The sequence below is a fragment of the Diabrotica undecimpunctata genome, chromosome 4 (assembly GCF_040954645.1).
Source record: "Diabrotica undecimpunctata isolate CICGRU chromosome 4, icDiaUnde3, whole genome shotgun sequence".
NCBI classification, from domain to species: Eukaryota; Metazoa; Arthropoda; class Insecta; order Coleoptera; family Chrysomelidae; genus Diabrotica; species Diabrotica undecimpunctata.
This window is the reverse complement of record NC_092806.1, coordinates 115,965,622-115,978,823: the sequence shown is the minus strand read 5'-3', so window position 1 is coordinate 115,978,823 and position 13,202 is coordinate 115,965,622. Positions and strand designations below refer to the sequence as shown.

The window sequence follows — 13,202 nt, the reverse complement described above, 5'->3', positions numbered from 1 at the left end:
CACGTTAAGAAAATTATAATTTTTAAATCAGCTTTACTCAAAACACTCAATTTAGGCCTATTTCGACACAATCATCTTCTGCGTTTACGTTTTATTACTAGATTTTTTTCTTGTTTCAGATGGTGAGGATAGCAGAAACGAAAGAAGGTCTTTTGGATTTAACAGATTTAGAAAACCAATTGAAATTTTATCAAAATGCGGGCAGACAGATAATAGGATGTTTCTCTGTGGCTTCCAGTGTAACCGGTATAGTTATCGACGATGTAGCATGCACGATCCTTCTTCACCAGTATGGTGCTTTGTCCTTTTGGGATTTCAACATCGGTGCGCCCAGTTTACTCATCGATATGAACCCAAACGTTCCTGGCGTTCAAGAAAATACCTCATCATCAGCGTACAAAGATGCTATTTACTTTTCTGGACATAAATTCGTTGGAGGAGTTCAAACAACTGGTAAGTTGATCCATAGTTACTGTTACAACATTATTCCACAATGAAATAAATAAATGAAATAAATTAAATTTTATTACAAGGAGTAAACGGCATCGGTAGCTTCTCGGTAAGTGTATTTGTCTGTAATGTAAATAAATTTGTTTTGATACCTACTACAAACAGAAGACCAAAGAGTATTACTAAAATCGTTTCTCTGAAGCCTATGTAAAATCACCGAGTAGTGATTTGCCTAGTGTAGCTCCTCTGCACTTAATCGTTTAAAATCTACATTGAACTGTAGATCTTATGTGTATGTATACACTAATGATACAAACTGTGGAGGAGTGACCTACACCCAAATTGGAAATGGCACCACAAGAAAAAGAACAAATGAAAATTAAAAGTATCAAATGTTATTAAATCAACATCTGTTCCCCTTTTTTGGTTTATTGTTTCAAAATTTATACTACAAATATGTAGCCAGAGAAAAATTTGGAATGTATGGACAGAATCGAATTTTCTTTGTAAAAATCTTTGTCATATTATGTTACCTACCAGAATACACAACCAGGTTTATTAATATCTGTAAATTTCATTTGAGTCAGTTAATTTGTCTTAGCTTCTGTTTTATCGACTATCTATTGGCTTTGATACTTGCATTCTGGTGTCTCTTGAAGACTTGATTTTTTAGTTATGATGTAACTAATACATTTTTATTATTACAGTTTGTAGACAAAAACCACGTAATGAAGGATTAACGATCTGTACATGTTGCTGTTTTCATGTATTCGTATTTAAATGCCTAAATATGCGTTATTTAGTTTATGCTGCTATCAGAAAATTTAGAATTCTTTCGTCATTGTCAGATTTGGGGACATCCAAAAGTACAGCCCAACTTCTCCTTCTATACCATTGAAGATGCTTGGATTGGCGGATGGTCCATGGCACCGTTTTTGTGATGAGGAGGAGGAAACCTCCTCATATGCACTCTGGAAATACCCGGCACTGGCCTACCAGAGGTGGAAATCCTGGATTTGACCTTTATGTAACCGAGACTAATGAGGGAGTTGTCCTTAAAGAGACTTCTAGCTTTCTTTCTGTGAGTTAACAAGGTTACTAAATGGTTAGACATTCGAAACGGCAAAAAGAACTCAGAGTCCCTGCTGATTATAGCAAATATGGGAGCGAAGAGCAGCTTGGGCCACAGAAATGACGAACACCAGATCCTTATGGGCCTAGTACATATGGTAGGGGTGATACAATGGACCCGCCTTAAGAAGTCTGAAGGACTCACAAATCTACCATAACCATAACCATTGTCAGGTTGTTATACTCTCTATTTCTACATCTCTCTACCTCTATACCATTCCTTATATTGTTTGTTTGAATTGCTCGAATCTACCTCTTTTATCTTTAGATCATTTCTCGTTACTTCCTTTGCCGTACTCTATTTTACCCCCGCTTCATCCTTCTGCCTTCTACGTCGCACTACTCTGCATTTCGTTTTGTTTCCTGTCCTTCTATTACTTGCCCCGCCGCTTTTATGTTAAAGCTTGTAATATATTGCCATCGCTGTCATGGCACTTCTTGCATATCTCCACCACTAGTTCCTTCTCTATTATCTTTTGTTTAGACACTTATAGATCTTTATATACTTCATTGACTATGACTAAAATGGGGTTAAAATAATGCCGGATTGTAGTAAACGAAGACGCAGCTAAAATAAAAGTGAAAACTACCACCATTGTTTTATTTTGGTGAACTTTTTACCGCGTTATTTATATCTAGAAAGTAAGTGAATAAGTTAGCAGCTGATTAAATGCTAGGAAATCTGTTGTAGAAAGAGTTGAAGTTGGAAAATGAAAATATTCTTCGAAAATAAAAAGAAAATTACTATCCATGCTCCTAAAATCAAGCTGTTAATATACCTTCTAACGTTGCTGATATAAGAAGAACTGGCATCAAGTGTTAAGGTTGGAAAATTAAAACTGGATTAGGTAACATGAGTTGTATTTATTGTACAATGTAACAGTATCACGCTTATGTAATATAACTAAGGTTTTTGTTGCAGGTTTATTAATTGCCAAAAAAGCTATATTTAGGCGGCTGAATACATGTGAACCTGATGGATTTTTCGTAACCAGTGACCATGATAAGGTAAATTTTGCAGTATTGATATTTTTTTGATATTTCAAATAAGATGATTAACATATATTGACACTTTACATAGTTGTTTCAACTGTGGTATATCTGGCTATTACGATCTATTAAACTTCCCACTCCTTTTCGTTTATTATTGAAACAATAATAAACGAAAAGGAGATAATATATAAATATTATCATTCGAATGATCAGATGTAAAAGATCATATTTTTCAGGGTGTCTCATAATGTGACCGAAGTATGACCGTTATTATTATTTAATACATTAACGAAATATTAACTCATTCAGTCTTCCCCGTCCTTCTTTAATGATCTTCTTCTTCTTCTCTATTCCTTGAACAGTTTATTTATTTTCAACATTCAATTGCCATTACACTTCTCATAAAATCTTCTCAATACATATTCATAACATTTCACCAAACAATAGATAATTTTTTTCCATTCAGTATTATCTCTTAGACCATGAATGATTTTATATCCAATCATATAATGTAATGTCATATTCATACATTGTACTGACACACCTTCACTTCAGGAATCATTTAGTTCCCTCCTCTTTTTTCTTTAATAATATTTTTCATTCGATGTTAATTTTTCAATAAAATTCAAATACTTAGTCAATAGTGTATGTTATCGAAAATAGCAACTAGTGCATCTTTGTTTAAAATTTTTTACATTAAGAATTACATAATTCTTTTTTACAGAGTTTTGATATGCAAGAAGATGGCAACTGTGCAGCTGTAGTAGAATCAATTCGAGCAGGTCTCGTCGTTCATCTAAAAGAAACTGTTCAAGTTACCAACATCATTCAGCGCCAAGAAAAAATTAATAAGTAAGTTTAAATGAAATTTTGATTAACTATTTAACGAAGAAGTACTTGTGGAATATTTCATAGAAATTAAAAATACTACTCTTTGTTTACTTTTCTTATTTCATGTCATTTGTAGCATTTCTTTTGACGGTAGCGTTGCTACTAGGAATGAAATAATACAAAACTGGTAACAGATATTAGGTCAGAACAATTTAAAATTAATATAAAAATGACTTAAAGTTGCCCACTAATTGGTCGTATTATTCCTGGTAAATGCTAAGTGGATCAAATACTTAAAATATTAATCGATATTATCAGTACCGGTGCCAGTTCGAGTAAAGAAGTAGGGTCAATAGGTCAGGTCAACACCCGAATCAAATACATAATTAAGAAAAATTGACATAGTTTAAATATTATTTTAATAATATATATATATATATATATATATATATATATATATATATATACAAACAACCAGTTTATATAATATTATTTTAATAATATATATATATATATATATACAAACAACCAGTTTTTTATTAGGGCTGCTGTCAGATATAATAAACTGGTTGTTTGTTTATATCGACAGTCACTAATATCCTGTATTTCGTATATATATCTTCTTCTTGTGCCACTCCTATCTTAGATTGGAAATCATCAAGGCTATCCTGACCTTGTTTACAGCTGATCTAAAGAGTTCTTTAGTGGTACCGCCAAAGCACTCTCTCAAATTACGCAACCATGACATTCTTCTACGGCCTGGATTCCGTTTTCCTTTTATTTTTCCTTGCATTATATTTTGAAGTAATGCGTATTTATGTCCTCTCATCAGGTGATCCAAATATTCGAGTTTTCTTCGTTTGATCGTTGACAAAATTTCTGGGTCTCTTCCTATACTTCGCATTGCTTCAAAGTTTGTGACTCTTTCAACCCAACTTGTCTTCAGCATTCGACGGTAGCACCACATCTCGAAACTTTCAATATTTTTACGTTGTTCTGTTTGACAGTCCAGGCCTCTACACCGTATAATAGCGTGTTAAATACGTAGCCCCTTAGCATTCTTAATCGTAGAGGGATGCTTATATCTCTGTTGCAGAAGAATTTCCTCATCTTTATGAAGGTGGCCCTGGCAATTTCGGTACGTCTTTTTATTTCATTGTTTTGGTCTCCAGTTTCGTTTATTGAAGTCCCCATTTGTAATTTGATACTTTTTCAATTTGAATGCCGTTTATACTAATATGTGCTGGTTGTGTCATGTTCTTACTGAAGACCATATACTTGGTTTTTTTTATATTAATACTTATGCCATAATTGTTGCAGGCAATATTTATAAATTACCTGGCAGATGCTTTCACTATAAATCTTCAATCTTCAAAATTCGGCCTCTCAAACGCTCCTGCTTAAAACCATGTGAACCTTGTCAAATTGTTGTAACGCTGCTTTACAAAACTCCTCCATAGGACAGAGCACAACAAATCGGTGATTAACTCAACAAAGACTGCCATTTAGCATCTTGAGCTCAAATTCACCTCTTTACAAAAAAAATTGCCGGTTTTGAAGAACTACACGCCGCAAGCTATTTCTTCCGAATCAACATCCTAACCTTCACTTAAACTCCACACTGCTACACTACACATTTTCCCATAACAAAAACGAATAACAAAAAAACAATAACGAATTTGAAGAAAATTCGGACTAAACAATGAAACCGACTCCTATCGTGGTCTATTGCAGAGTGACATCATTCTTAAAATTCTTTCGCCTCCCCTAAAATTTTACCTTATTCCCTACTAAATTGCATTAACATGCTAGAAAAACATATCTGCAGAACAATATTTAGAGGAGAAGATGGTAATATGGAATTCCATTTTGTTTTTCCTTCGTTAAGTTTTTAGTTTTTTGTGGATCGACAAAAATTAAACATCATCTCGTTGTGTGATTAAAAATTGATTACATTTATTAAGGAAATTAATATCCTGAAAACAGTTATTCTGAAAAAGTGTAATTTTCGCTCGCCAGAAAAGTGATGATAATATTGACCCTCTGAAAGTTGATCCAAAAAGATAAAGATTTATACTAAATCCAACAAAAATTAAAGGTATAGGGTTCTAAAACTAATAATACATATAACTATCGACAAAAATCACGAACGTAATTGTCAAAATTTTCTTTCGCAGAAAATACAAATCATCTTTTGAATTGGGTACTCCCCCCAAACAATCATCTGGACCACTAGATGAGCTAGAAACAACGCTATCACACCCTTCTTCATATGATTCTGATCCTTCTTTTGCATTTGATCGCCAACCCAACTTGCAAACCAGAAGTGCTAGGTGTAGAAATCTGCTTTTGATTAAGACAAAAATTTAATTGTTTACTTTTCTTTTTTTCGTAAATTCCTCTAATTCATTTTTGTAAGATGAACTGCTGATAACAGCCGTGGAAGAAGCTTTGTGGCATCTATTGTACACTTATTTTTGGTTTAGGAACCGAAGTAATACCAACAGGCAAAATTATATCTGGTATTACAGACGTTGAAACGGGAGGTGAACTACGACCAGCCGGTACATCTGTGAAAATTCCCCGATTGCAAGGAAATATTCTGGTCCGGAAATATAAGATCCTAGCCGCCGCTCATTATGACGCATCCAAAGGCGAACAGCTTCACTGTAATGGATTTTTATTGTCCCCATAAACGTTTTATCCAAAAGTTGGATTTTTGTTGTATGTTGTTGTATGCGGTGGTATGCATACTATAATGACATTGAATTGTGTGCATCAAGTAACAAAACACTGGGGCTCTGCAGATGGCTTAAAATGTTCAATAAAGTGTAAAAACGAGTCAGGAAATAAGTTGCTTTGCACCCAACCTCAGGGGTGAGATTTCCATACTGAACCAAGTGATGCATTCCTCGTAAGATTATCGGATATGTTTTTGTGGGGGAATATAAGCATATGCGGTATGAATCTGCCATCAGTACTCATGCAACATATTATTGTCATTGTTGATCCTCGTTGAGCTGCAGTCAGTGCTCTAATCTGCATTTTACCTTGCATGAAAATTATGTGAGGAATTTTTGTTTGAACGAAAGACAGGCCAGTTTCGTCCACGTTAAAACCTTGATCAGCTGTAAATTTAAGCTTTTCATATTCACTCTAGAAACTATTTGAAGCCATAAGCTCTTGAAATCGACGTACCGGTAGATTTGCGAATGGAAAATTGTCCTTGTGACGACGCAAAAAGTGGTCTATCCATGCACCACCGTTTTCTTATTTATCATATCCGAATGGATGTTTAAGATTATTCCGCACAGATAATTCAAAAGCCATCACTTTTACATCTCTACGAGTCAATCCACAGTATTTACTCTCCTTTAAAAGTAAATATTCAACTAACTGTTCTTCAAGATAAGTTGACAACCCACGCCTCCTTCCTAACTTCGTTTTAACTACTTCCTTTGCAGAATGTTCGGTTTGATGGACAAAACATTGCAGCATTGTTTTTGGCACATTAAAACGTTTGACAGCCCTTTTAAGGACAATTGTTTTCTTATGGACGGAAATATTTGCTTTAATCATAAAGTGCTTGTCCCGAGTTTTCCGGTGAGACGTTCCTGGTAAAGATTTTTCTTTTAGCGTTAACATTTCTCTCCTAGATACAACTCTTGTAGATAATATGAACCCCCGTATTTAATATGGAACGCAGTACCATAATATCGGCAGTAGGAGGGGTCCATATTAACAACAATGCATGGTTCAAGAAAAAATGAGGTTATATTTTTAAACTAGTTTATATAGATATTTTATTGACAAAACAATAAAAACACAGCCTATGTTACATTACTGAAACGGTCATAACTTACTTACCACTGGATGGGACCACTATATGAGACTAAACACTTTGTAACTTCTTGAAGATCATGATTCACAACTTGGCGACATGCGGCGAAACTAACAGCCACTGCTGCCAATAGTTTTGCGACGTTTTTACCTATTATCGTAGTTTCACGCCTTACATATAGATGTCACTGGGCGTTTCCAAATAAACGAAGGTTTCCAACAGCAGGTTCCATATTACCACCTTCTCCTCCATAAAATTTTAAAAAATTAACAAGAACCGATTCTTTTTCTTTAAAAAATAAATCACACCTTAAAAGTAGTTTAAAGAAAAGTAAATACCAACAAATATTTTATTGTTTTTCAAAATACTGTACAAGCAGATCTCCATAATCGTAAGTGCTTTTCCATGCGCTTGAATCAATTTACGACCTACTTTTTCCAGTACTAATAAGGAAACTGTAAACATTCGGTTTAAATACACGAACTCCCATCAACTCTCCATAGAGTTTAAACCTATTTTTGATAAGTGGAACAAAAAATCCATGTGATGCTAAATCGAAAATGACAGGTAGATAAGCTATTAATTCGGTATTTTGAATGCCGCAAAAGGCACCTGATCCTTGGTCCATCTTTGATCAATGTGTTTTTGACAAATAGTCGTACTCAGCGGTTGGATTTCCACAATTCTCAGAACAATTTTGGCCAAGAATCATATTATATCGAGGAACGAATCATTTTCTTGTGTCAGAAATTTATATTGGACACAAAAATTTGTAATTAGACAGTAGTTATTAAATTTACTTTTGGATATTTATATCTCAAGAATATCTCTATCAAAACCGTAACATTTTAGTGATTACTTATAACCGATGCACCACTTGTAATAACATGCATGTAATTATAAAAAAAAATAATTGGCATAAAAATCTGTTGACCAAAAAAATTGACGTAACTACAGTGAAACTTTTCACATTGGCTGCAATTACACCAAATTTTTATGGCTTTTTAAATTGTCGTTAATTACGTGCAAGATAAAAAAAAAGAAAAAGTTGAACTCACGAGCTGAAGAGCTTCTCTGAAGAGGTATTTTTGTACCGGAAATAACAAAGTTCCTGCTTTGTCGCGTTCTTAATTAACTCCACGGCTTTTAACAGATTATAATTAGGATGAAAATAGATACAAAAAGAAAAAAATAAATGCGATAATCGACTTTAAATGAAATAGGTATCTAAAAATATGCTCATAATTTAAATTTATTAATATTAAATGAGATGAAAGGAAAGGGTCCGATTGAGACACTGGACTTTAATTTTCCGACTATTGTAGTCAAACGTATGTCATCGATATAAGAAATGAGAGGAAATGGCTGATAGCCTGGTGATTGTTTTCATTTTTTTTAATATTATTTATAGAATTTGGAAAACTTCGTATATGTTTGTGATGGTGATTTTTGAAGTTTTGATTGTACGTATGCGTTGTCCAAAAACGTATATACTAAACTAATATTTAAACCATAATAATCATAATTCCAGTGCAGCTGCGTAAGAGTTGAGGATAATTGCTTTGGTGCGAGTATATTGGGATTTATAGACAAAAAAAAATAACATACAGTAGGAAATATCGACTCAATAAATTTTCGACGGATTTTTCGGTTTATTAAATATGTTTATCAGAAACTTTCGTCTTGAATCTTCTGTTTACCCAGTAGTAATATCAGAACACTGATGTTCCTTGATCAACACGCTAATTATTGTTTATACAAAAGTCATAAAAAATACTTTTTAGGTTGTAATATTCTGAGAGGGGGTGTTAAATAAATATTAAAAAAATTGTTTAATGGGTCATATATATATATATATATATATATATATATATATATATATATATATATATATATATATATATATATATATATATATATATATATATATATATTACAGGATCCAACTTGTAAATACATTTTGGAGCCGTATTCCCGTTCTCCTCCGCCAATCCTCCCTGTCCACGGCATGCTCCTCCTCCAAACCTCTCTTATCGTCTTATAGATTCGTTGGTCTTCCTTTCCAGCCTTGATGTTTTAGCACTTCTTCTCAAATATTCCATTTCAACTGCCAAAAATCTTCTCTTCAGGTCTGCATTAATTGTCTATACTTCAGAGCCATAACAAAGAACTGATTCAACCATGGTTTGCCCTATTCTTTTTTTGTTCTTTTTTAAATATTGCGATCCCACCATAAGGAGTTCAGACATCATACAAGTTTACGTCCCTGATTAATTCGGTGTTTATTTTGGTTTCTCCCAAGCCGTTCTTATCAATGAGTGCCCCTAAGTATTTAAATTTTTCCACTTGTTTGATTTCCATGTCCTGGTCTATCAACACTTCAAGCCTTGCATCTGAATTTATAACGAAATATTCTGTTTTCTTTATGCTGACTTGACTTTGTCAACCATTTTCCATCCACTCCTGAATGTAGGTCTCTCCCAATTGCTTCTATCTTTCTCTATCTTGCGCCAATCTAATCCACTGTTTGCCTGCAACTGCTATTATGTCATCTACCCATCTTTTTAAGGTCTTCCCATGCTTCTTGTTGTCGTCCTTGGTCTCCATTTTAGAATTTTCCGTGCCCATCTGTTGTCATTATATCGGCTACGTGACCTGCTGATTTATTTTACATACCATATTTACACACATATTTACCACAACCCCCATATTTACATATTCTCTATATAGACGCTTTATCATAAATTCTAGATCATAAGAATCTTGATCTAAGACGACTTGGTCATCTGCAAAGTTCAGGGAGAAGAGTACTTCATTTCCTATGGGGATTCCCATTCCCTGGCAGTGGTTTTTCCAATTTTGGAGGGCTACCTCAATATATAAATTAAACAGTAAGGGTGACATACTGCATCCTTATCTTAGCCCTTTAGTTACTTTTATTGGCTCTGATAGTCTATTTCCGATTTTTAGTTAAGTAGTGTTATCCCTGTATACTTCTGTGATTATTCCTAAAAGTTATGGACTAATGCCGAGTTGTTCTAGGTCGATGAAGGCTAGATGTACTTTGGTACCAACCAAAAAACCCAACCGCTATTCTTTTTTCTATTAATTGTTGGGGTATAAACAAGTTATCAGTGCACGATATATCAGGCGTAAATCCACTTTGGTCTTCGCTAATTAGATGTCCTACATCATCTTGTATTTTTCCATTTATTATCTTTCCAAACAATCGCCCGAAAGTAGGTAGGACACTTAACCCTCTGTAGCAGTTTGGATCTTTTCGATTACCCTTTTTAAAGATGGACACTTGGTGAGCGGTTTTCCATTCTGATGGTACTTTAATTTGTTGGCAGCATTGATTCATTAGAAAAGTTATTCGTTCTATTAGGAGTGGACCTCCTGCTTTAAGTAACTCTACAGCTATATTGCCAGGTCCTTGAGATCGCCTGTTTTTCATTTTAAGGACACATGTTTGTTCCCAGAAATTGTTTTTTACTTCTTTTATTTGATTGCATACTTCTCCGTTTTTCCTTTGATATGTTACTCTATTGCTAGATGTTATATTTGTTAGCCATTTCTTATATATTTTGTTTCGGTTTTGCTTCGTGGTGTTTTTTGTCGTTGTTCTCTGTTCCTAATACTTCATAAGCATTTTTTTTATTATCGTTTTGAGGTTGTTGTATTCTTGTTCTACATCCATATTTCTTTCTATCTCATTTAGTTCCTTTTCTAATCTAGATTGAAAAAGATGTTTAATACTTGTTTTATGGGTTCTGGTAGGTAAAATAGTAGTCTTCTTTAGTACCTTGTGGTACCAGTGGCAGATCTAGACATTTGCCTTGGGAGAGGAACTTCCAATGAAACACCAATCAAAAAAAGACATAAAAAAGATATACAAATTACTAAACCCAAACTACACAAAAGACATAAATATCCCTATTCGCCCGTGTATCCGCCTCTGTGTCGTCCAAGAACTTGGGCGACCAGTCGCATGATCTTTTCTTTGTCCGCAGCGGACCTAAATGTCGTGGTACTGATTCCATAGCTCTGGCGGACGTTTTTGAGCATGTTCTTCGTCGTCCATTCTATTTTTACCTTAATAATGGGCTACATATGCTCTGACGTCACAATGGGCGGGGCTTTTAAAAATCTTTCCAAACATTTTTAATTTGTATGTATTTCTCCCATAAGTTGGAAATATTGGTTTTTTAAATTGTTTGGAGAATAAATCAGGACTTTTGGTTATAAACATTCATTCTGCGCGATTGGTATTATTTGTTGTTCGTGAATTTGTGAGGTAATAATACCAAACTACGAGGGTGGATTGATATAAAACTAGCCTTTGATAGAAAAAACAAGTTTTTTGCAATTAAATCGATTTATTTCTCAACATAGTCCCCTTTTAGCTCGATACACTTAGTAAGACGATGTTCCAATTTTTTTATCCCATCCGAATAGTACTTTTGCTCGAACTCTTCAGAATAGGCCGAAGTTTCAGCGACGACTTCATCATTTGTTGCAAAACGGCGTCCTCCGAGCCATTTTTTTAGGTTTGGAAACAGGAAACAATCGCTGGAGGCAAGATCTGGGGATTAAGGTGGGTGTTCAACCAATTCATAGCCCAATTCGTGTAATTTTGCCATGGCGACGGCCGATCGGTGAGCCGGTGCATTGTCTTGGTGAAAGAGCACTTTTTTGCTTTCGAACCCGGGGCGTTTTCGACGCAATTCGGCATCGAATCGATCCAATAATGCTGCGTAGTACTCACCATTGATTGTTTTTCCTTTTTCCAAGTAGTCGATGTGGATGATGCCCTTCGCATCCCAGAAAAGAGTCGCCATCACTTTGCCGGCCGAATGTGCACTCTTTGCCTTCGGCGGTCCTTCGCCGCATTTGCGTCACTGTTTCGACTGTTCTTTGGTTTTCGGTGTGTAATAATGCACCCAGGTTTCATCAACGGTGATAAATCGGCGAAAAAAAAAATTAAAAAAAAATCCTTCGGATCGCGCCTTATCATTGCCAAAAGCGTCTCCGAAGTGGTCACACGTTTTTGATCGATTGTCAGCAAACGCGGCACCCATCGCGCGGATACTTTTTTCATATCCAAATGATGGTGAATGATGTTGAATGTTGATGTTGATGATGAATGAAGTGATGATGTACGCGTTCGTAGGAAATGTTTAAGACCTCCATTAACTCGCGGTGCTCAATTCGACGATCTGCCATAATCATGTCATGGACTTTGTTGATCATTTCCGGCGTGGTGACTTCATTTGGTCTCCCGGGACGCTCATCATCAAAAACACTGTACGACCACGAACAAATTCAGCTTTCCAAAATTTTACTATTGCTAACGAAGGTGCAACCTCACCATAAACTTCGTCCAGGTCGGCTTTGATTTGCACATTCGTTTTACGCTTTTTGTGGAGGAACTTAATCACCGAACGATACTCGATTTTTTCCATTTCTCCGAACACAAAATTTGCTTGCTTTTGACGGCTGTAAAAACCAAACTAATTGTTTTTAAAACTTAAAATTTTAACAGACGTCATGTCATGACTGGCAAATGTCAACACCGAAACTAATTCGGTATCAAGTAGCGCCATCTATCAAAGGCTAGTTTAATATCAAACTATCCTCGTATTAAGATATTTACTATGAATGTTTTTATTTTAAGGTTATGTTATGATTTAATTAAAACTTTAATTATTTTTTATTGTATGTCAAGGTATTCTGTTGTTGTTTTTATCGGAGATATTTCAAAATTAATCAATAAATCATTGAATATATTCACGAAATTAAAAAGTAATTAAATTAATGGTTTAATCTTTTTAAGTGCTAGTTATTTTATCCCCTAAAAGACTAAATGTATTCGTTTTCTCGTAGTTTAAATAGTTAATAGTAGTTTTGTTGCCATTACTGAAAAATTTAGTAATACTGGATATTTTCAACACAT

General features: G+C 34.6%; 1 protein-coding gene across 2 annotated transcripts in view; it reads left to right on the top strand.

Annotated features, from left to right (window-relative positions):
• The window catches only part of LOC140439885 (uncharacterized), a 289,969-nt gene that overhangs the window by 230,837 nt on the left and 45,930 nt on the right, over positions 1–13,202 (top strand). For both annotated transcript variants that reach the window (XM_072530055.1, XM_072530054.1), the window contains exons 4-6: positions 120–453; positions 2,504–2,589; positions 3,299–3,426. In XM_072530055.1, coding sequence (XP_072386156.1) covers positions 120–453; positions 2,504–2,589; positions 3,299–3,426 — 548 coding nt within the window. The remainder of the gene's footprint in view (positions 1–119; positions 454–2,503; positions 2,590–3,298; positions 3,427–13,202) is intronic.